Consider the following 22,646-nt stretch of genomic DNA (forward strand, 5'->3'; position numbering starts at 1 on the left):
CCATGTACACAAGAAGTATCTGTAACGTTACTTGATAAGGCAAAAATACTTGATGTGAGAATTTCAACCAGAGATTATTTTTTACACTCTCAGCAATGTGAATGTGTTGTGGTATTGTAAGAATTTAGTAGGTAGTCAAGTGGCATGTACAAACTTGGTTTCCATCTTGTTGTACTGATAGAACCTGCATAGCTTAGGCACATACATTTGTATTACTACAACTTAGAAGTCTGACAGCGTCTGGCATATATTTTTACAACACAGCCTTCGATACAATGTACTGACTTCATCCACGTGGTTTCCACAGCCAGATTTTATTAAAGAAATGTACAATTATCACAGCTGTGTTTGTTTATACATCAGTCATAATTAGTGTAAAACACCATAGTTTGCAGATAGTGGATTCCCAACACAGAACACAAATTTCCAAGAACTATTTTCACACAGTGTATATATACATCTGTTGTAATAGTAAATCTTTGCCCCATTTTTGTACACAAAAGATAGATTGAACCTTAACTCTACATGTAGGTATTCACACAAAAGGAAAAGCAGAGACAGCGGCAATCTTTCGCAAAAATCAGTAGAAAATATATTCGATAAAAAGAATTGACTTTGTCCAGGCGAGCCTGATGATAATGTGACTATGAAAATGGTCATGTGATCTGCTTATTTTACATTCATACCTAGCACAAAAGAGTGGACATTTTTGTTATAAAACATTCAATGTGCCATGATATTCATGACTGTGTATAGTGTCCACATAGATCAGCTTTTATAATACGGTGGTCCCCTGAGTGGTCTTCTTAGACAAGTTTGACTACAAAGTGGCTTAGTGCTTTCTGACCAGCTTCAGATGCTGACAGTTGTTTGTATTGTATACCCTGTTTGCATAACAAACCAGGTTTGTACTGAAGACTGCAAGTTGGACATATGGACAGATTTAACGATCTGTTGATGAGGGTTAGACATGAAGGTAATAAGATATACCGAAAAGCAATACTATAATTCTGGAAATCATATCCAGTTGCTTGTTCTAGATGAGTAACTGCTTTTTAGATTTAATGATCCACTCACACGAGGAAGGAACCCTACTATTTTCAATAAGTGCTGGGTTTCTTTATGTGCTAGAGGTGGCATGACAACTGGCCAAGAAAGGCCTTTAGCTTGTCTGTAGTGTGCCAGAACCCACGTGGGCGCCCAAAGAGGAGATGGGTAGACAGTCAATGAAGATTTTAGAAAACTGGATTTGCAAAAAGCCAACCCCCTTGACAGAGGCGGATGGAGAGCAGCTATCAGACCCAAACGTCCAACCCTTGCAAGACAGGGAACAACAGATGCTAAACCGAATAGTGAGTGAGTGAGTGAGCTAGAGGAGTGGCTCTCCTCAAACATAGGACTTCCACTGTTCAGACACTGAGAGATGTTCAGATGCTGGCGGTCAGAGCGAACGAGAAGGCGGCCCCGAGGCCCAGCCCCAGGGTCAGGAAGGCAGACATGGTGATTCCGGCGGTCTCCGCCTCTTCTGCTGCCACCAACCTGCAGGGGGAGGAACAGTTAACCCCCAGTCTGCTAAGGTATCAGTTTGGCACCAACTTTGTTTTGGTTACCAGATTAGGCACCAGGGAAAAGGTTTAACTAAAGCAAAACTGTTTGATGCAATGAACTTCAATTGCTAATCATAATGGACAGGACAGATAATGGCAATTGCTTGTGATACAACATCTCATGATCACTTTTTTTCTTAATCTATTCTCAGTCATATGGGTAATCCCAGTCGGTCGCATAGGGTTGATTTCCAAGGCAGCCTGTAACAAGTTAATCTCTAACTTGAGTGGTAAGTAATACAAAAGTACAAACAAATCATACAAATAAATGAATAATGGTCATTGTAAATCATAAATGTCTTAACAGTAAACGAGAAGACAAACGAAAACATCTTGGCCTCACCTGGGTCCGTACATCATACAGAGACTGCCCAGGTAGCCGTTGGACACCCCCATCAGCACCATGAACACGATGGGGAACGCATCACTGTTGAACACGACAGGAAGGTGTCTGGCCGTCTCCACGGGCTGGGCGTTACACAACATGAACAGCGGCATGAACCCCGTTCTCAGGAGGACCAGGATCGGCAGGAGGATGCTCTTCTCCTTAGGCTGGGGGGAAGGAATAAGCAAGACTTGGAGGCATCTTAGAGGGATGCTTTTGCCCTTTGACAAATCTTCCCAACACCCTAACCTTAACCATAATCCTAACCCTAACACTTACCTTAACCCTAGCCCAAACCCTAACCCTAACACTAACCCAAACCCTAGCTCAAACCTTAACCCTAACCCAAACCCTAACCCAAGCCCTAACTTAAACCCAAACCCTAACACTCAAACTCACTATCCGGTTTAACGTCTGTTTGTCCCCATCCCATGAGGGTTAGACTAACCCTAAACCAAACCCTAACCCAATCCCTAACCCAAACCCTAACCCTATAAACCCTAATCCTAACCCTATTAAACCCTAACCCAAGCTTTCAATATTGATGGTAGGTTGGGCAATCAACCCTTTTCAGTAAAGTGCAAGTGACATGAACAAATACAACTGAGATCAGTGTGTACTGCTGAACCCCTTAACCTCCATGGCAGAAGGACCCCCACAAGACATTAGCAAAGAAGCAGAAAGTAAAGAGGAGACTCACAAACTGCACAGCCCCTGCGATGATCCTCCCGGCCAGGTCCGACAGGTTAAAGAATAGGAAACACGTCACGGGGATGAAAAACTCTCCTGAAAGCAGGAAAAAAACGGATTAACATGGATCTTATAACTGTGTTTCTCAATCTTTAGTACATAAGTTACTACCCACTAGTTATGTACCAACCGACACTGGAATTGGACTTCACCACTGCAAACACTCCATTTTCTCCTTACTGCAAAATCAGACTAATCTACAGTACATAGAGCCTGGTATATATGATGAACCCTACCTGTCCATTTACTGCCATCACTTTTGCTGACTGACTCGATGAGGGAGGACACAGACGGAAAGATGGACAGCGTCACCAGGAAGGTGTACATGACAGACACTGCAGGAACCCAGATCTGCAGCGGGGAAACAGACATTGGAAAATACAATAAACATCTGACGCATATATCAAGGGTGGGTACCGGTACAGAAAATTCAGGTCCAGGTGCTGTCCAGGTCCAAAGGGCCAGGTCCAGGTCTGGGCCTGAACCTGGACCTACATGTAATTATCTGTGAAAACTTATTGAATGGGCGGTACTCAATACAATGGTCCAATTTTCTACAAAGGTATTTGTTTGGCGGAGTATCTGATTACCGCCGGCATTTGAAAATCCTGTCTCAATGCAAACTCTGTACCTCTGTACCTGTACAAACTTGGTAGAAATGACTATGAACTCTACTCTACTTTGCCCTTGTTATGTTTTTGAACTGGTGACAAAACATGTAAACCCCTGCTGATATAATTTGGTCATTTTCTAGTCTGTCCAAAACCCAATCCACTGATATTTTTTTTAGGTAATTTTTTTAACGGTACCAAGGACAAATCATTACAACTATAGGACTGGGCAGTATGAAGAACTTTTGTGGAGGAGTTAACAGCATCATCTAAGAGGATGAAAGAATGAAAGGACACTTGCCTTCCTGAAGATTTGTAGATAAGATGAGCTGCTGAGGACCTGTATGCCGGGCACACCTGTCTCGGGCACACCTGTCTCAGGTACACCTGTACTGGACTCATCCGCATTTAGGGATGGCAGTTCTAAACAAACATAGTTCAATTTTTTAACAAGATATCCATCAAAGGAGAATATGTAATTATATACATTTGTAATCTACTCTGCCTGGATTCCAATCATAAAAATACAGCACCTATACACATATTTACAATACACACAACACTACTTACAACTAAAGAACAGCATACTAATTACAAGTACTAAAACTACATACACATGTACATGTAACACTTCAGTGGTTCATTTTGATCTCAACTATGGACAATAGGTTTGAAGTGCAACAACACTGCAACAATGTAGCAGACTGAGAATGATGTCAGAACAGATGCAACACAAAGCATGCTCAGGATTGCACATATTATACTGCTTGTTTATAAACAACATAAGAACTTTTGTGTTAAAGTACTTATATATAGACAAGCATCACAGGACCTACTGACTTACCTTGGGTACTGTACAGATAAAACCTGGCATATTCCTGCAGAATGGAAACACAACAAGTAAGTTCTTTTTTGAAACTGACCTAAAATGTCGTCTGGGTTTTACAAAATGGTAACTATACAATGCCAGAGCGATGCTTTATTTTTTCATGTATCTATGTAACCACAGCACTCCATTTTCAAAAATTTTCTACTCTGTTGAATTGTATTTCAAGGGGCCCTGCCTACAAAAATTAATTAGCATTCTTTAATCAAAGTACAGTTTACTAATAATAGTAATGGTAATACTCACAAATCTGTTTAGAAGTAGGTAGGAGGCGAGGGCGACCAGAATGGCTGCCACGGCCGTCAGGAAGTAACCAAACCCACTGTGGATGGGATCACCTCCCGCTGGAGGGGGGGGGGTGTAACAGCAAAATGTCAGCTCATATAACAACACCAGAAGAGGGAATCGTGCCAACTTGATACTAGCACATTTATGAAGGTTAGACATCCAAGTAATCCAAGTAGAACATTGCATTATCAAAAAATAAAACAAGCAACTGGATACATTCTCTAATCAGGGCTCGAAATACTTTTTTCTCCATACCTGCACTGATGCAGGTAACATTGAAAATTACCTGCACCAGACAAATTTTACCTGCACCCCTCTGAGTTAAGGAAGTATGAATCATACGAGAATTGTTTAAGAACCATTGTTTTTTTTTTCTTTTATACTTAATAGGTGGTAACAGTCAAGTCTAAGAACAATCGCTATACATCTAAATGAAAGGAAATTTATGTATAAAACCCAGTTCATGGACCAGTGCAGGTTAGGTGCAGGGAGACACCAGAAATACCTGCACAGCTCCAATTTTACCCGCACTAACCTGCATATGCAGGTGGTATTTCAAGCCCTGCTAATCAATGCCATCCTATTATAAATGTTACCTAATTTTGCATATCCTTATTTGACCATGCAAGACATGAAATTTAGGAAAAAATGTCCATTCCAAAACATGACATGCAGCTTAGCTATGACTGATTTTTTTTTAAATCAAGGGGTCATTTTATGTTGTCTCCTGCTGTTACATCTGTATACTAATGTCACTAAACATAAACAGAAGTTACAGTGTATCATGCAACTCACCTGCCAGTGACAATATACTTGCAAGTGCTGAAAACACCCCTGCTAACGCCTGTGTGGAGGAAAGGAGAATCTGTTACTGTTAGAATACCTCAGTAACACATTTCAACCTAAATCTTGTTTTTCTCATATTTCACTTTCTTAATCTAGTGCAAACATAAGCAATACTTTGGGTATGTTGAAGGTAAATGATGGTTGTCTAGTTTCTCCTATACAAGTGCTTACCTGTCCACTCATTATAGCCTGTGTGTACCTCCCCGGGAACTTTCCCGCCACTCCGAACGAACCACCCTGCATGATGGCACTGGCAACTGGGGGACAGAAAAACATCAAAGCAAGACTTGTTTACAAAATTTGAAGGAGGCAACACACACGCAAATACTAGACTTTCACTCAATCTGAGATGGGTCGAAGAACTTTTTTTTTTAAAACCTTTATTTAACCTTGATACATCATTCGGCCTGAGCCGTTTTTCAAGATTTCAAGGGTGGAGGAGGTCAGAGGTCTAAATACCTTCTACATACAATGCAGTACACAAAAGATACAATTCAACATTCCATAGATCCTTTCGTATTCAACATAATATCAGTCCATCTCATAGTCCATAATTACATAATTTCTAGTCGAGTCAAGTTCTTAAACGACGATAAAGAGGGCGCCTGCCTCAAGTTCTGCCTCAGACTATTCCACAGAACTGTGCCTGAATACGTTATAGATTGACTGACCCAAAACTTGTTGGTAAGAACTTGTGTACTATTTGTACTGTGCGTACTGTAATAGCGTATTCCAATCATTATACGCTTTATCAGTAGTTGAGTATCCCTATCAGTGATGCTTCAAACTACTAGTATATAAACACTTCATAGCAATTGATACATTGTTTGGTGGAGGTGCTTTAGAAAAAAGTTACTCACGATTGATGATGACAACTGTGAAGATTGTGATCAGGAAGAAACCTGTGGTCGCTGTAAAAGAAACACAAACAGAAGAATAAGTACAGAAGTGGAACCCAGTTTGTTTACATCAGTTCACCATAGGCAGTAAGAAACATGCATAATTATGCTTTATAAAGACTATTTTTGCACATAAAGTAAAGCTCTTATGAATGAGCTTTTGATCAGTCCTCTGATCCTTCTCACTTTATCTAATAAGATGATGATGTAAATTACCATCACGATGAAATTTCATTCCACTTCTCCAATCCATAATATATACAAATTTGGCTGAAAAGGGTTCCTCTGCACTAAAAAGGTTAAATGTTGTGTACTTACATATGCTCCTGACCCAGACCATGACAGCCGTCAGGATGAAGCACACCAACATGGTGATGAGGGGAACCAACATGCGCAGGCTCAGGCTCACTCTGGGGAGGAACAGGAAGTTCATGTTAGCATCTATAGTATAGGTACAATGATGTAGTTCCAAACAGTTTACTTGATAATGGAGAGGGCGTACCAGTCAATTTGTTTTGAAACATGCGTTTGAGATAATCCAAAAGTTACAATTGGAATAACACAAAAAAGCAGTTGCTCATACAACTTACAAGCAACTGGATATGATTTTGGAAACGTTCAGACGTGATCTGTGAAAACTGGTCTTTTATACCCTAACTATGAATGCTGAAGAATTTAATTTACGATGAGTCTAACCTTCATTGATGCAATTGTAAAAACATCCAGATTGACAACACACATTTCAACTCATCAATTCAAGTTTGTACTTACTTGTGAGCCACAAATATGTTGAGCAGCTGAAAAACCACATTTGGCACCATGGAGGCCACAGAAAAGTAGTTCTCGAACGTGTCTTCATATGAGGAGTCTATAAATCTCTTCCTAAAATACTGGAAATTGAAATGTCATAAAGAAGCATCAGTATATGTGATTAAGAAATCTGACGTGCATAATGGGCAACAGTCTTGATGACACAAAAAATTGCAGTTTTTGATGATTGTCTTTGACTGGTTACATCGATGAAAGTTGTCTCTGATGATTTCTTTGACTGGTTGTATTAATACTATAATACTAGTAGCATTCAACTACACAGAGTCTGTCCCACAGACTTACATATACAATATACCTTGATAAACCAGGCTTGGGGTTTCCACTTTTGCAGGGATGGCCTCTCCAGCTATCAACCAATCAGAATCACCTAAATGTTCGCTTTTCTTAAAGCCACTTTTCTGATTGGCTGGCAGCTGCCAACTCTCTCACCAGCTGTCAGCCAATCAGAAAAGTGGCCTTGTCACCAATTCTCTGATTGGCTGACAGTTTTTGCCCGGTTTAGCACAGCCTCCTGAACTATATTACACAGAGTATCTAGAGTACAGTAGAGCTGTTTCAGCCGGGTAGGCTGCAGTTGAAAGCAGTATTATTTCAAGGAGATTATATGAGTATTAATTTTCAGCTAAGACCATGTGATTTTTGAGGCAAGAATAACACACTGGTAAGTCTAAAAAGAAGAAAATATCTGTCAATATAAAAAGTTCCCCACCATATTCGCAGTGATGAAAATATTCCACGGCAGCAGCATGCCCAACCCTAGCATGAAGAAGATGATGTACACGGCGTTGTACCTGGAAACAACAGTGTAAACAATCACTGAGTAAACAACTCAGCTCAGGCAGAACAAAAACAACCAACTGAAAGTCAGAAAATACACTTCCTGATGTTATATATTAGAAAACAGTTTTATTATTACATCAAATTTATAGCCTTGCAGGATATTACTGAACAAATACACCATTCCTACATTATCAACTAATGTAAAACTTTAAGCAAGAAAAATGTCACAGTACTTTACTTTACCATCACAAAGTTGGTTTGCTGGATTTCATGCAATGTTCTAACTCACTACAACACTTGAGATCAATTTTTTTCCAAAATTTAGAAATCATAAGTTTTGGCTCGTGCTTTCTTTCTCACGCTCACATTAGATGTGGATTAAATGAATAAAGATGAATAAGTATCTTCTGCCTCAGGAGTATGCTGTTGATGTCATACATGAGATCCATTTAATATGGCCTCCACCAAAAGAACTTAACTTCTCATGCGTTCAAGGTTATAGAAATATAGGACTATAGAAATTGTCAACTTGATTATCTGAATGATATTTGATATCTCATTAATAGTCCTTTGATGTCTTTGATCTACCTACAGATATCTATTTTGACGGCAGATGAAAATAGCAGAACCTTTTTTGGACCTCTGTTCAGGTTTCTGATTCATATTCTCTCAATTTGTTAAGAATGTCTTCAATTTTTCAGCCACAAACACGCCAGGAGATGACTCATACTCATAGTCGACTAGTCTCACCTGTCCTTTGGCGGCTTGGCTCCGGGTACGAGCCCGTCTTCCATCCCGTCCATGGCGCCGCCGTCCACCGCTATGAGCGCCTGACTCTCCTCCGACTGTGTCCCGTCGTCCCAGGTCAGGCTGTCCGCTGTCCAGCCTAGCATGTGGCCGGAAAAGTGGACTTTGGAAACTTTTTGGACTCACATGACAAACACCTCCAATAGCCCATGGTTTTTATAGTTGGGCTAAACCTTGGCTGATTGTACAGCCAAACAAACAAATAAATAAACTAGAAATTCCGAACGTGCGTACGTGTTCGCTGCTGACCCCTGTCCTTCCGCTATGGGCGGATTCATTCTAAAAAGAGGGTCAAAAGAAAATTAATATGTTGACATCTATGTTTGAAAAGTTATTTTTATCCTCTAAAATCTTTTTATATTAAATCATTAAAGTTTCTTATTCATACTTTTATGTATAATTTCAATAATTTGACAACAAGTACTTTTTTTCAAATGTTGTTCCCTTTAATCGTAATGGTTCAATCGATTAGAAAGTGCTTCGTGCGAAGAAAAAGAATGCACGAGACTGCAGAACCGCTGCTGCTGATTGGTCAGGACAACGTCACGTGGCTGTGTTCCTGGGAACGAGCTCCGCGCGAACGCACCTCCCAGCCAGGCGCATGCGCACATCCCCACACGTGTGGCAAGATGGCGACAAACTTTTCCGCGGAGAGACGGAGACTGTGCCAGTTCTCCCCGCCTGCCGCCGACTGTCTGGCCCGGGCCTCGGCGGACGGACGGCTGCAGCTCTGGGACACGGACTCGGGAGCGCTGCGGCAGGAGTACACGCCGTCTGCCCACCTCAGCGCGACATGCTCCTGCCTGGCGTGGGGACCTCTCCGAGAGGCGCGGGTGCGTGGTTGCCTCTGGGTCAGCTAGCGAGCATGTGGGGGGAGAGAAAAGATAGCTGTACATCAGACTTAAGTTGACTTACAGATGTGATCTATGTGACTGAGACTGTCATTCTCGTATAGGACTGTTTAGCTACAGCCGTTGCTGTAGGGTTGATGTAAAATTACCTGTATTAAGGTTTTACCATGAGCGAAATATGTTGACTGACTGAGGCACATACGTAACGTGGGGGAGGGCGAGTTCTACTAAACTTCTGAACTCCAAAATCCGAGTTCATATGTCATTTTGTTGTTTGGCAGCCTCGCAATAAAGGCTACAGCAAGTGTGTTTTGTTGCAGTAAAACTTCCCTAACAATTTACTGGATCTGATAGCAGCTCATGTTGCAGAGTATGCTGTTAAAATAATTTGTATACAGGCTATTGTATGGTCCAAGGTGCACTGTGTCTTCCAAATTAAAACTTTAAATAAACTTTTTATGTTCATCAGTCTGCCCTTTAAGTTTAACAGTATAGTTAACTGGCATAGTGGCCAATATCATAAGTTGAGTTGTCATGTCAATGGACCAGTCAGATGTGTTAATTACAATTTACATAAGAATCACACTAAAATCCTTACGTTTGAGGTTATGAAGGAACATGTAGACCTTAATATGTTTGAAGAATTGGACTGAAGAATCATCCGTTTGAAATTAATGAATAACAGATTTGTTCTATTTACCGTGACTCCATGATTGATGGAAAATACAAAAAAATGCACCAAACAAAAGTTATCAGATTTGCCATTCAAAACTTTAAACATCACCCAAGTTGTGCACAGTTAGTGATAATGTCAGAATGATTTGTGTTTGATGCACAGTTCGTGATGATGTCAGAATGATTGATTTCCCAACCTTCCACCAGAATGAACATAAGAAGAGGAAGAGAAAATCAGATCAGATGTCAGCCCTCTCCTCATTGGACATCGTCGCCATGGGAACCACAGCTGGCACCATCCTCCTGTACAGCGTCGTCAAGGGCGATCTACAGAGTCAGCTGGTGAGCTGCGTTTTTTTTATACATGGGTAGTAAACATGGTCAAGAGTCAAGACACGACTTGGGATATAGTTATGCTCGAAGCTGGCAAGCGGATGTATCATTTATTCATTCAGTTATTGAGGTATAATCAGAACCGGATTGTAAGGTTCGATCCACTCTCACGGGATGGACCCCTTCTCTTTTTGAAGACATGTATTGGATCATTTTACGGCTGCTCTGTACGATGTACAGTATGGTTGAAAACTATTTTTGTTGGAAACACAAAAATTAGTGCATGTGCTGATGTCATCTATATTATAATCGAATAAACATAGCCTTTAATACGCCAAAAAATAGTTACTCAAGCAACTGGATATGATTTTTATTTATTTATTCAAAATGCAACAGCACAGACCTATAGGCAGCACAAGCTGATGGTTTTTAAACTTTTAGAAACGGTTAGAGGTTTCAACTGGCAAGAGGATAAGCCACTTATTCATACATGACTGAGATAGATCCAGAACCGGATTGTAATGTTTAATCCACTCACACGGGATGGACCCCTACTCTTCTCAAGTTAAACATAGCCTTACATTGCAACCAGAAAACATAGCCTTACGTTGCAACCAGGAAACGTAGCCTTACGTTGCAACCAGGAAACGTAGCCTTACGTTGCAACCAGGAAACGTAGCCTTACGTTGCAACCAGGAAACAGCTTGTCTACCTTTGGATCATCAAAGAGATTAATTTTCCCCCCTCCCCCAGACTGGAGGCCATGATGACATAGTGAACTGTCTGTGCTGGCGCGCGGAGGAGAACAGCTTGTTCAGCTGCTCAGACGACCAGCACATCGTGGAGTGGACAGTCACCACAGCACAGGTCAAATGGTGAGGAGTTCGTCCAAGAATTATATTCATTTTATTCATTAAGGTTTAGGAAATAATCGCCTGGTTGTCTATCGAGGTTTGAATATTATCGTTATATACAGACTGTGTTCATAGTATACTTCAACAGACAACTTATCTTTCCAAATAAGTCAAAATGCTTTTCTTAATGTTAAGAAGCCGCAGTGCACTATCAGGAATACAAAACACATCGTACTTCAAAACACCATGCTTGAAGTTCAACTGAAGAGTTGTTGTTATTGTTATTGGGTGGGCCAACTACTCACTCTTTGCAGCCAGGGGCTGAATTGCGAGGAGCTTACAATAGGCAGGGCTAAATCTCAAGGGTCTGGAGCGAGCTGCCATTTGGCAAGAGGAACAAGAATGTCTTCCAAGTTTGAGGAAAAAGTATGAAGTTAAACTAGTTTATGAAGGATATACAAGAATCATGTATCAGACTGTAGTGATGGACATTGATGCTTAGGTTTGCTTACTCGTTACTAAGTACCATGAGCATCATGAAGATGTGTTTCTCCCCCTGTAGTAAATGGAAAGCCGACAGAGGACCAGTCCAAACCATCAGCCTGGGGCCGGGAGGGAAAACTCTGCTGTCTGCAGCCAGAACCATCAAACTGTGGGACCTGGAGAAGAGGGAGGTGCTGTTGGTAAGGAGAATTCATTATTCTTATCATTCATCGTCAAAACTGTACTGTTAGCAGGGGAACATGGACGCTGCCATGTTTGAATCTGACATCATGCAGGCGCCATCTTATTTCTGTTTCTGGTTATTGGCTGTCACGTCTTGTCCACGAACTGGCCTGTGTAGTGCAACAACAAACATGAAAATTTTCTTTGTGTAAAGTTGTAAACCCTTCACCAGTCCTCTGTTTTCATCTCGATCCCTTGCCTTAGTTTTACTTTGACTTGACTTTGAGGAAACATGAACTGTTAAAACTGATGTATAGAGACCTTTGCTATAATGGATACAGACTTGTTATTGAAACAAAAATATGCTATTTTTTTCTGTAGTGTTGATAGAGCTTCACAGGCTCAACGATTTGAGAAAGTCATGAAATGGTCAAACTAATGCATAGAGAACGGTTTGTCTTAATGAATGCAGATGTTGTTGTACTCTGTTGTACAAAAGTGTGCTATTTGTTCCCCCCGGTAGAGCTTCACGGGCCATGCCAGCCTGGTGACGTCCCTGCTGTTTGCCACGCTGCCGCCCCCCACTGCCAACGGGAGGAGAAAAAGTGTGACCAATCAGGAGGCTGCGGTGGACGGGCTGTACTTCCTGTCTGGGGCCACGCACGACAGATTAATGAACGCCTGGTAAGTCTCTTCGGATGCTCAGTATGCAGCATAGTAAATTAGTGGGAGAACAGCCATACTGAAAATGTTTGCTTGTGGGTAATGAGTAAAATCCACATACCGGGTACTGTAAATGCAAGTTCGCAGGGATGTAATTTTGAGATAGCTGGAAAATGGAGTGTTTGTGGTGCAATACTGATAATTTTGAGACTTTTGTGGATTTTTTCTTTTCGCTGTGACCTGTCCCCAATGAATCTGCGACACCTCAAATACTCATCCCTTGCATGGTTACTCTACAACAGAAGTTTTCTTCAGCTGCAAGATGAAACCACCGCAAAAGTAGATGAATTTACAGTGCTTGGTGCATATATTAGAAATTGTCTTAGTTAGTCATAATGCAAGCTGTAACACATCATCAAACTGATTTTTGCAGTAACTTTTCCATTACCTGCTTCGTCTTTTCAATAATAACTGATAACGTCATTTTGTTATTTGTGCTTTAAAGAATAAGACAAGGATAGAATTGTTCCTCTTAGTCTTACATCCTCCTTGTCTTTGTGATGCGTGACTATTTTTCTTGTCCTTCCAGGCAAATTAAGATGAAGTCTAAGGAGAAGACGGCGGTTGTGTCCTTCTCCCTGACAGAGGAACCGGTTTACGTGGATGTCTTGAGACCCAGACAGAAAGACCAGGTGCGGACAACTTAGGAGTTTTATTCTAAATTTCAATTTCTTACAAGTCAACCTGTATCGATAGTAATACACTGATGGTATCAAGCAAGGTTTGTTGAGAGGCAGCACAACTTTTTTGGAACGTAAAAAAATGTTAACATTGTTGTACACTGCGTACTGTCATGCTTGATTAATGACTAGTTATACCCCCTCTGACCTGTACTTTCTGTCACTGTGGCTCGTATGACCATTGAAACATCTTCCCACTCACCTCTGCATCCTGCCAGACTTCGGATTTCAACTCAGCAGGGGAACAAAATGCGACCCATATGGCGAACACCCACCAAGACAAACAACCAACCACAAACATACACATCATACAAGTCAAAGATTCTACATGATATTGATGTTTATCTCTGTTTGGATTATTCCGTATTGATCATAGAATGTTGTTACCTGATATTTTCCAGCCTGCACACCTGGCAGTGGTGACCAGAAATGGGGACCTGCACATCTTCAAGTTTATACTGAACGGGTATGTATTAACTTCCTCTATAGATTGTGCACAACATCACATTGAAACTGGCAAATCTAGCAATTTCATGCTATTCCCAGTAGATAACATTTCCCAGTAGATAACATTTCCCAGTAGATAACATTTCCCAGTGCTGATGTTGGTTATGGGTTAGGGTTAACCCTAACCCTAACCTTAACATGTCCCAGTGCTGTCCTAGGTAACATTATGCTTGGCTTAGAAGGTCATGTTTTGGTACCTTTTGCATGTTTGTGTTTGTGAACAGAATGACTTGAAAATGCCAGACGATTTTCGGTCCGGCAGCTATGCCAACACTGCCGATAGCGGTCACTGGCACGTGGCTTGCCGCACTGTCTGTTAAATGCCGCGCTAAACCCTCGCAGGGTTCACTTGTGTAACTGAGAAAAAGCCTTTTATACATAAAGCATTTATTACAACGTTCATGAATTGAGATTGAACACAACTTCCCCCCACCCCCAGGAGAGGTAAGAAGCCCCTGACCCCCCAGCACACGATCCAGGTGGCGACCCAGGGGGGCGAGGCCACCCCCACCCCCCTCCCCATCATCGCAGCCCAGTTTTGTCAGGACCTGGACACGACCATGCGGATAGCGTATGGCACCGGACTCAGGCCTGCCTTCGAGAGAATAGTGAGTATTTCTGTGTCACTTCTTTCCTTTCGTGTAAAATTGTGTTCAACTCAATACAAATGGTCTCGAAAAGCAATTAGGAAAAACAACTGTTACAGTATTCAAGGCAAATTATTCACGCACACACACTATGCAGATAATAATCCATTCCTTGTTTTGTGAGGGTAAGAATGGCAGACTGCTATTTCATTTGTCTTTGTCCTGCGTCTAAGCAGATTAACAAAACAGCATTCGATGGAGGCATAAGGCAAAAACTGTCTGTAGACTTTATATTTAGAATGCATCTATGAATTTATATTAACAGAAAGCATGTGCTTGATTGTAATTTTCTCCCCATCAGAACTGCTCGAGCCTGGAGAAGCACACCTGTCTGATCAGGGCGGACCCCGGCCGATCCGCCATCACCCTGGAGGAGGATGCTGGGAAGGTGAAGACTCCTGGGAAGGCAAAGGAGGTGACGGTCCTGGCGCCGGGTCACATGACACACGCCGCTGCGCCGAGCAGCAAGAACAAGAAGAAATTAACACCTAAAGATGTGAGTTAACAACTCCTGTATGGATTACTTACTTACTTATCCTCTTCGTCCCTGGTGAGACATAAGGCTATGACCTTCTTCCTCCAACTGGGTCGGTCCTGTGCTGCTGTCTGTACTGACTTCCAGGAGAGACCCATGGACACCAGGTCATCTGACACTGTTCTCCTCCACGTGGTTTTGGGTCTTCCTCTTTTTCTTTTACCGTCAGGTCTCCAAGTTAGTGCAACTTTTGGAATTCTGTTGTCAGTCATTCTCAGAATGTGGCCAAGCCATTTTAACCGCCTGTGTGTAATTTCTGTAGTTATTCTTCCACATTCGGTTATTCGGTGCAGCTCTTCGTTTGTTATCTTGTTAGGCCAGAAGATGTTGCATATTTTCCTAAGACAGTTGTTGTGGAATGCGTCTAACTTCCTCATATCTGTCTTGGTGGCCCTCCAACTCTCAGCACCGTAGAGAAGGACTGATTTTACATTACTATTGTATAGCCTAATTTTGGTTTTGCGGCTGTATTGTTTGGACTTCCAAATGGTTTGCAGACGGCTGAAGGACGCCCTGGCTTTGTCGAGTCGGCTTTTAATGTCTTTCCGTGCACCATCCTGCGTACTCATCACACTTCCAAGGTAAGTGAAGACCCCTACGCTCTCCAGGACCTCTCCGTCTAAACTGATGGGAGGGGTTGTAGGAGTGTTTATGTACATAACTTGAGTCTTCTTTTTGTTAATGTACAGTCCAGTTTGTTTACCCCTTTCGCTTAACCGGTCAGTCTTTTCCTGAAGAAGGGTACGCTTGGATGCTAAGACAGCCAAATCATCGGCAAAGTCAAGGTCCTCGAGGTACTTAGAAGGAGTCCATCTGATACCCCGTGGTCGGTCAGAAGTTGTTTCTTTCATTACCCAGTCAATAGTGATTAGGAACAGTATTGGCGAAAGAATGCACCCCTGCCTGACACCAGACCTGACAGGGAACGATTCGGACAGGCTGTTCTCTGTGATGACACTGCATTCAAAATGTTTGTAAAAGGTTTCTATTAAGGTAACTATCTTGTGTGGAATACCATAAGCCCTCAGAATCTTCCAGAGGCTTTCCCTATGCACACTGTCAAATGCTTTCTGGAAGTCGATGAAGTTTATTAGCAGTGGGGAGTTCCATTCAATGCACTGTTCGATGATGTTCCTCAGTGCAAAGATTTGGTCCGAGCAGCCGCGGCCTTTTCGGAATCCTGCTTGTTCTTCCCTTAGTCTGGAGTCTATGGCACTGTCAATCCTTTTCAGGAGGATTCTGCAGAACACTTTACTGGGGATGGACAAAAGTGTTATACCCCTCCAGTTGTCGCAGTTACTAAGAACTCCCTTCTTAGGAATCTTGACGATTAGCCCTTTACTCCAGTCTTGCGGTATGACTTCGTGTTTCCAGATTTTAGCAAACAGGTCAGTGAGGAGAAGGGTAGCTGTCGCACAATCAGCCTTCAGAAGTTCTGCTTGAATGGAGTCTATGCCTGGGGCCTTACCATTCTTTAGTGCCTTTATTGCTGTTTCTACCTCTTCCTCTGTAGGTGGGTCAATGTTGATTGGAATATCCACTGAAGGTGTGGGGTCAGCCGGCACATCAGGTTCCGGTCTGTTGAGCACTTCTTCAAAATGTTGCGCCCATCTTGCGGTCTGTTCCCTTTCGGAAGTCAGTAATTTCCCCTGTTTGTCCTTAATGGGTACAGAGCTGGCACTGCTCTGGTTGCAGAGTTTCTTGGTGATTCTGTACACTGTGCTTAACTCCCCTCTAGTTGCAGCCTGTTCTGCTTCGGTTGCTAAATCTTCTACGAATGCTCTCTTGTCACGGCGGGCACTTCGTTTTACCTGTTTGTCTTTGTTCCTGTATGCTTCCTTTGCTTGTTGGGTCTTAGAGGTCAGTAATTTCTGTTTGGCTACTTTCCGCTCTTCAATTTTCCTCCAAGTCTCTTGTGTCAGCCATTCTTTGTCCTTCCTCTTTCTATGGCCTAGGACTTTCTTGGCAGTTTCACTGTACACTTTCGTTATGGTATCCCAGGATGTTTCTACAACGTTAGGTTCTTCTTCGTCTACTAGGTTTTCAAGGGCTTTAAAGCGGTTTCTTAGTTCTAGAGCAAATTCACGTCTGATTTCAGGTTTACGCAGTTTGGCAGTGTCAAACACCTTGCATCGTTGCTTGGTGGGAGGGCTTGCTCTCAGCTTCAGCCTGACCTTGGTAACTACCAGATGGTGGTCGCTGCCAACATCTGCTCCGCGGTAGGCTCTCACGTCCAGCACGGACCTCTGCCACTTCTTGTTCACCATTACATGGTCTATTTGGTTGATGGTGTGTCCATCCGGAGAGTTCCAAGTTAACTTGTGAATAGTTTTGTGAGGAAAGATAGTCCCACCTATCACCAGCCTGTTACTCAGACAGGATGGCAGTCTCAAATTCTAAATAATCTACTGCAAGAGCAAAAACAAGATGGGTAAAGATACAACAAGGTGCCTAAACAGTCAAAATAGAGACCATAAATGTCATGACAAGAATTGAAGCAACAAATTATGGTATCACAGCCAACAAGTCATTTATTTAATATGGAATTCTAGAAGTGCAGAAATGAACGATCAAGGCTTCTACAGTAGTTACTTTTACAGCTATTGAACTCGTTTCGCTTGTACTGGCTTCCCTTACTTTTAGAATTTTACGGCAAATTTTCCCATTTCCTTGTCAAACTTTACCTCAAAGGGGAACAAAATTTGCGTCTTCAAAAATCAACACCTGCGCTGATGTCATCTGTGAAATATACTTGATGTGATGTGGCCTTAGCTGACATCAGTAAAAGGAGTCAAACTGTGGTACAAGGCATCTTGAGAAAAGCCTTTTGATTGTTGAGTCCCACTCTTTGCAAATCCCTGACTTGTGCTGTTCCTGCCCAGTTGAGTATCCAGGAGAGACTAGACGTGATCAGTACCGACCAGGGGCAGACCTCGGGCGGAGACGCCACGCCGCGGGCCGACACGCTGGCCGTGCTCCTGACCCAGGGGCTGCAGAGTGAGGACTCGGACATACTACAGGTATGGAAACTGTTGGGGAGGGGGGGAGGCGGTGGTTAGAGATGCAAGGGTTGGGGGAGAGGGTAGAGATGGGAGGGGTGGCAAGAGGACTCAGACATACTGCAGGTAGGGAGACTGTTTTGTAGAGGTGGGGGGGTTGGCAGAGATTGGAGGGGTGGGGGAGAGGACTCAGACATACTGCAAGTATGGAGTCTAATGTGTTGGGTGGGGGGGGAGTGGTTTGCGGGACATGCACAGGAACATTATGTACTGAGATTTATACGAATGGCCAATTCTGCTGTGATGTTAGAGGTCCTAATCAAAGTATGCGTCAACAAGCCTGCAGAATTGTGATATCTACACTCACATCAGTACAAGGTGTCTGCAAGTTCGAGGGGAAGATCTCTTTTCTATACGGATTGATCAACTTTTCCCAAGGATGAGAATAGCCAGTTTCTGCAACTGACGTTGAATGTTGTTTGTGTCTGTTCCAGAGGGTGTTTGCCAGTGCCAATGAGTCGTTAATCAGAAACACTGTCCAGAGAATACCCATGTCGCTGGTAGTGCCATTGTTGAAGGAGGTAATGTTGTGGTTGCTTCTTACTATTCTGGAAAAAAATTAAAGCTATTTTGCCTGATGTTAAACATGGCTGTCTTTATCTCAGCATTTCAGTTGTAATTCGCACATTTTTCCATCTGCAGAGCTCTATAAAAACAATGGAAATCTTTTAATTTTTTTTCAAGACATTATGTCCAGTAAAGTTTGAGTACATCTGACTGTATTTTGTTTTTCCCACAGGTGACCAGAAGAATGCATGGGAGAGCCGGCAGGTAAGATCCTCTTATCCAGTCCTTAAGCCCGCATCACACTGTTGATGACATTCTACCTTACTTTTTCATCGCCAAAACTTTTGGCAAAAGGTCGCCTGAGACTGCTGCATATTTTTCACCTGAATCTTCATTTTGTAATATCCCTTATCTTTACCCCCAGACGTTTTTTTGCCCTGTCACTCAATATTTTTTCTGAAAAAAATCTGAGAACCAACAAATGAAATTGGTGTGGCCTGACCTGTTTCTTTCCTCCCCCAGCGGGATGACTGTGCAATGGCTGAGGGCCGTGTTAGAGACTCACACGTCTTACCTGATGACTGTAAGTATAGTCCATTTTCATATTGCAAACTAGTCAGCAGGGATGTCAAAACAATGATCAGAAATATGTAAATGAAGATCAGACATCCAGGTAATAAGATACACAATACAAAAGTTACTTGGCCAACTGGATAACTTTGTCACTGACGAGAGAGAGAGAGTGGATGCAACCTGAAATGTCTGACCGGGTGCAGATCTCTACAGTTGCTTGAGTATATTTAACATATACACATAAAAGTTTTGAATTAGGTTGAAAAAGGTCTTTGTACACAAACATGTATTTAAGCACTGGCTGATGTTTTAGTGCCTGTCACCTTCCTCATTATTAGGTTATAGACAGGTTGTGTAAAAAGAGCTTTTTTAACCAGTGGTTTACCAACCTTATCTAAATATTAAGGAAAGTTTTGAATCCGAATCAATAGACTGGTAACTGTCCACCCAAATGTTGTGAAATACATCCTCAACCTTTTTTGTTGTTTTGTCTCATTGTAGCGTTTTACTCCATGGTAGCCAAAAGCAGCTATATTGATAAATTGATTAGTTGGTTGGTTGGTTTGTTGATTGATGGATGGATTGATTGATTGATTGATTGATTGATTGATTGAATGTATTGCTGCTTCAGTGCCCAGATGTGCTATCCAGCCTGGGAAGCCTGTATGAACTGCTGGACTCAAGGGTGGCGACCTTCAGCAAACTCTCAAGGTTACAGGGGAAACTGAAGCTGGTGCTGTCTCAGGTACTATTTCTGTGCTGTTTTCGTACAATTTTAACTTGTCCCCATGGTGCATTTGGTAATGCAACCCCGCTGCTTGGCCATCTGTATCAAACTCTGTGGATCCGTGGGCTGGTGACCAATCCTAGGGCTCAGACATGTTGTAGGGGGTTGCATTCCCCACTTCAAATGATGTATGAGGGAGCCCTTGACATAAGCCTCAACTGTCAAACCTTTGCATTTAAAATAACCCAACACACGTATTGAAAATATGCAAAGTCATCTTTGCCCTCAGTCTGAGGTTGGACTGCTAAACCTTTTAAAAATAAAAGCATTGAGACATCATTGTTCTCAGTGGAAATTTAAACCTTCTCCCTATGAGTTGCATGCCATTTACTGTTCCTTGGTAGTAAACTCTGTTGATTTCTTCCAGACCTCGGCTAAGGAGGAGCAGCAGTGGCAGTTCTCCTCCAAACCCCTGCTGTCTTACAGAGATGGTAAGGACAGCTTTTCCATTACATTTTCAACTTCTCTAGTCACAAACCAAGCATACAGTTATTACTGAGGCAGATATCCCCTTGTTGAAGTTTTTGGATATACTCAAAGATACTGTAATTGACTTTGTTTGTTTGTCTTCTCGGTACCAACCTTTCATGGTCTGAGAAAATTTAACTTGTTATCGGAATTAAATGTTCACAGTGGCAGCGGGTGCGTGTAAAAAAAAAAGTCAGCTATTTGTTTGTTTTCGGTAATGATGAATTAATGTTACAGTCTTCACCATAAAAACTGTGAACATAAAAGGACGTTGACAAAATCAGGAATTACAGTATGTTGAACAAGTGTGTGAAGGATTCCTGACTGTAGACCTTGTTGTTTTCACAGAATCCTCAGACGAGCAAGACGAGGCGATGGAAGACCTCCTGCACGGACACCCCGACTCTGATGTAAGGAACTGTCTCTCCCTCCTTAACTATCAGACGGAGAAGACTTTTCATGTATAGATGATAATTGTGACCACTTGAAAGGGCTGATATTAGACGAAGCAAAATTCTATCAGAATGTACTGACAAATGTCATGAGATCAAGCCAAAGCCTGAGAAGACTGTTCATGCAGATGACAATTGTGACCACTTGAAATGGCTTATAGGCTGATATGAGATGAAGCAAAATGTTTTAACCTTAGCTACAGTGCTAACTAACCCTGAATCAATAAAAAGCAGAGAGAATTACAAGAATTATGCTTAAAGTATGTGCATAGTTAGCAAATCTTCCTTTGAACCAGCATGTAGTCATGATCAGTCTGGACACCCTGCAACTGCAATCAGTCTTTCTCCACTCTCTCCACTTTGTTCTGTTCATCACCAAGCTTCCTTAATTCCCTTAGTTTTCTTTCTGACCGCAATGGTCCTAGTCCTCTATCCTTGAGGTCTGCCCTATGTAAGACCAGCAGGTTCTTACATTGCCTTCCTCTTTTAGATTTGTATGTACCGGTACCCACCCCAACCAAGACACTTTTCTGTTTCCTTCCGCACAGGAGGACTGGGAGGAGATGTCCGACATGGAGGCTCAGGAGCAGGATGGAGAACAGCCGGAGGAGGAGGAGGAGGAGGGGAGCAGTGAGGAGGAGGGTTCTCCGGAGGAGGATGGGTCCAGTGAAGAAAGTGACGAGGATTGAACTCTCTGCATCCAGGATGGCATAAGTACTCCTGCTGTCATCTCCATCCGTATGAACCCTCATCAGGCAGAACTTAAGGCTTAGCAAAGGATATAGCAATTTTAAACAGCCTTCTGTTGGTGCCTGTTAGATAGGCCTTTTCTATAATTGCAGTTGGTCTGTAATTTGCAGACAGCCAAAGAAGGGAACGCTTCTGTCTGATCCACATTTCTTCTGAATTCAGCTGCTTGTAGCTGGCCCCCGAGTTTTATGTTTTAAAGAAAAATCCAGTGAAGGATTTTGCAAACACCAATGTGTCTTTACTGTCTGCAAGAATTAATTCTTTAAGTATGTCAGCTGTTGTCAGTATAGCTTATTTGTATAGCAAAAGCTTATACAGAATTTCCTTTGCAAAAGTCACAGGCCACTCTGTACAGAGAACAAATTTAGGCAATGTTGTATGAGAAATATTATCAGGTCAGTGTCTTCCTTTGCTTTATACTGTAATATTTCTTTTAGCTTCTCTTTTTTCAATTCTGAACTGTACAACAACGAAGCAACTGCAAATCAAAGATGGGGCAAACCACTAGAAAGCTTCTGTATGCAAAGCAAGATGCCAAACACAGAAAAATGTCTAATTTTCGTATGTTTTCCTGCTCCAAGCCTGAGAACTGCTTCAGTTGGTGTTCAGGTTGACGAACTATCGACTTCATAAGGGGCCAGAGAGAGTGATGATTTCTACTAGCTTTTATAAATATGGAAACAGAGATGTGAAAAGTGAATGACATCTGTCAGTCCAGATTGTACAGTCCTGAACTGGTGGAATAAATCAGTCATGTATGTACCAGACGTCGCCTCCGTCTTGTTTCTTTCTTTGAGCCTCTGTCTATCCATGAGAAACTCAAATCAGTCTGCTAATACCCGTCACATTATCCACGATTTCCGGGCGTATTGATGGAGGGTCAGCGATA

General features: G+C 42.2%; 2 protein-coding genes across 3 annotated transcripts; one reads left to right on the forward strand and one right to left on the reverse strand.

The window, feature by feature from the left end:
* Positions 1-925: 925 nt before the first annotated feature.
* On the reverse strand, positions 926-8,812 carry LOC118429991 (equilibrative nucleoside transporter 1-like). The gene is made up of 14 exons (XM_035840656.1): positions 8,634-8,812; positions 7,813-7,894; positions 7,044-7,162; positions 6,591-6,682; positions 6,234-6,284; positions 5,545-5,630; positions 5,323-5,371; positions 4,486-4,583; positions 4,198-4,231; positions 3,655-3,776; positions 2,979-3,093; positions 2,693-2,778; positions 1,951-2,159; positions 926-1,539 (listed from the first exon to the last, which is right to left on the reverse strand). The coding sequence occupies exons 1-14, from the start codon at positions 8,774-8,776 to the stop codon at positions 1,428-1,430; spliced, it is 1,398 nt and encodes a 465-aa protein (XP_035696549.1). The 5' UTR covers positions 8,777-8,812; the 3' UTR covers positions 926-1,427.
* A 360-nt stretch (positions 8,813-9,172) lies between these two features.
* Positions 9,173-22,524, forward strand: LOC118421006 (WD repeat-containing protein 43-like). 2 transcript variants are annotated; one of them, XM_035828150.1, is made up of 18 exons: positions 9,173-9,523; positions 10,424-10,558; positions 11,303-11,424; positions 11,966-12,082; positions 12,411-12,414; positions 12,593-12,753; positions 13,322-13,424; positions 13,874-13,938; positions 14,419-14,587; positions 14,928-15,122; positions 18,044-18,181; positions 18,655-18,741; positions 18,960-18,991; positions 19,250-19,310; positions 19,932-20,045; positions 20,455-20,518; positions 20,904-20,965; positions 21,556-22,524. In XM_035828150.1, exons 1-18 carry the CDS (start codon positions 9,188-9,190, stop codon positions 21,694-21,696), a joined length of 2,106 nt encoding a protein of 701 aa, XP_035684043.1. In that variant the 5' UTR covers positions 9,173-9,187; the 3' UTR covers positions 21,697-22,524. The 2 variants fall into 2 exon arrangements, with proteins under 2 accessions (XP_035684043.1, XP_035684035.1); XM_035828142.1 differs by lacking the exon at positions 12,411-12,414 and having other exon boundaries at positions 11,966-12,086.
* Positions 22,525-22,646: the final 122 nt, after the last annotated feature.

Source organism: Branchiostoma floridae, chromosome 1 (assembly GCF_000003815.2).
Source record: "Branchiostoma floridae strain S238N-H82 chromosome 1, Bfl_VNyyK, whole genome shotgun sequence".
Taxonomy (NCBI): Eukaryota; Metazoa; Chordata; class Leptocardii; order Amphioxiformes; family Branchiostomatidae; genus Branchiostoma; species Branchiostoma floridae.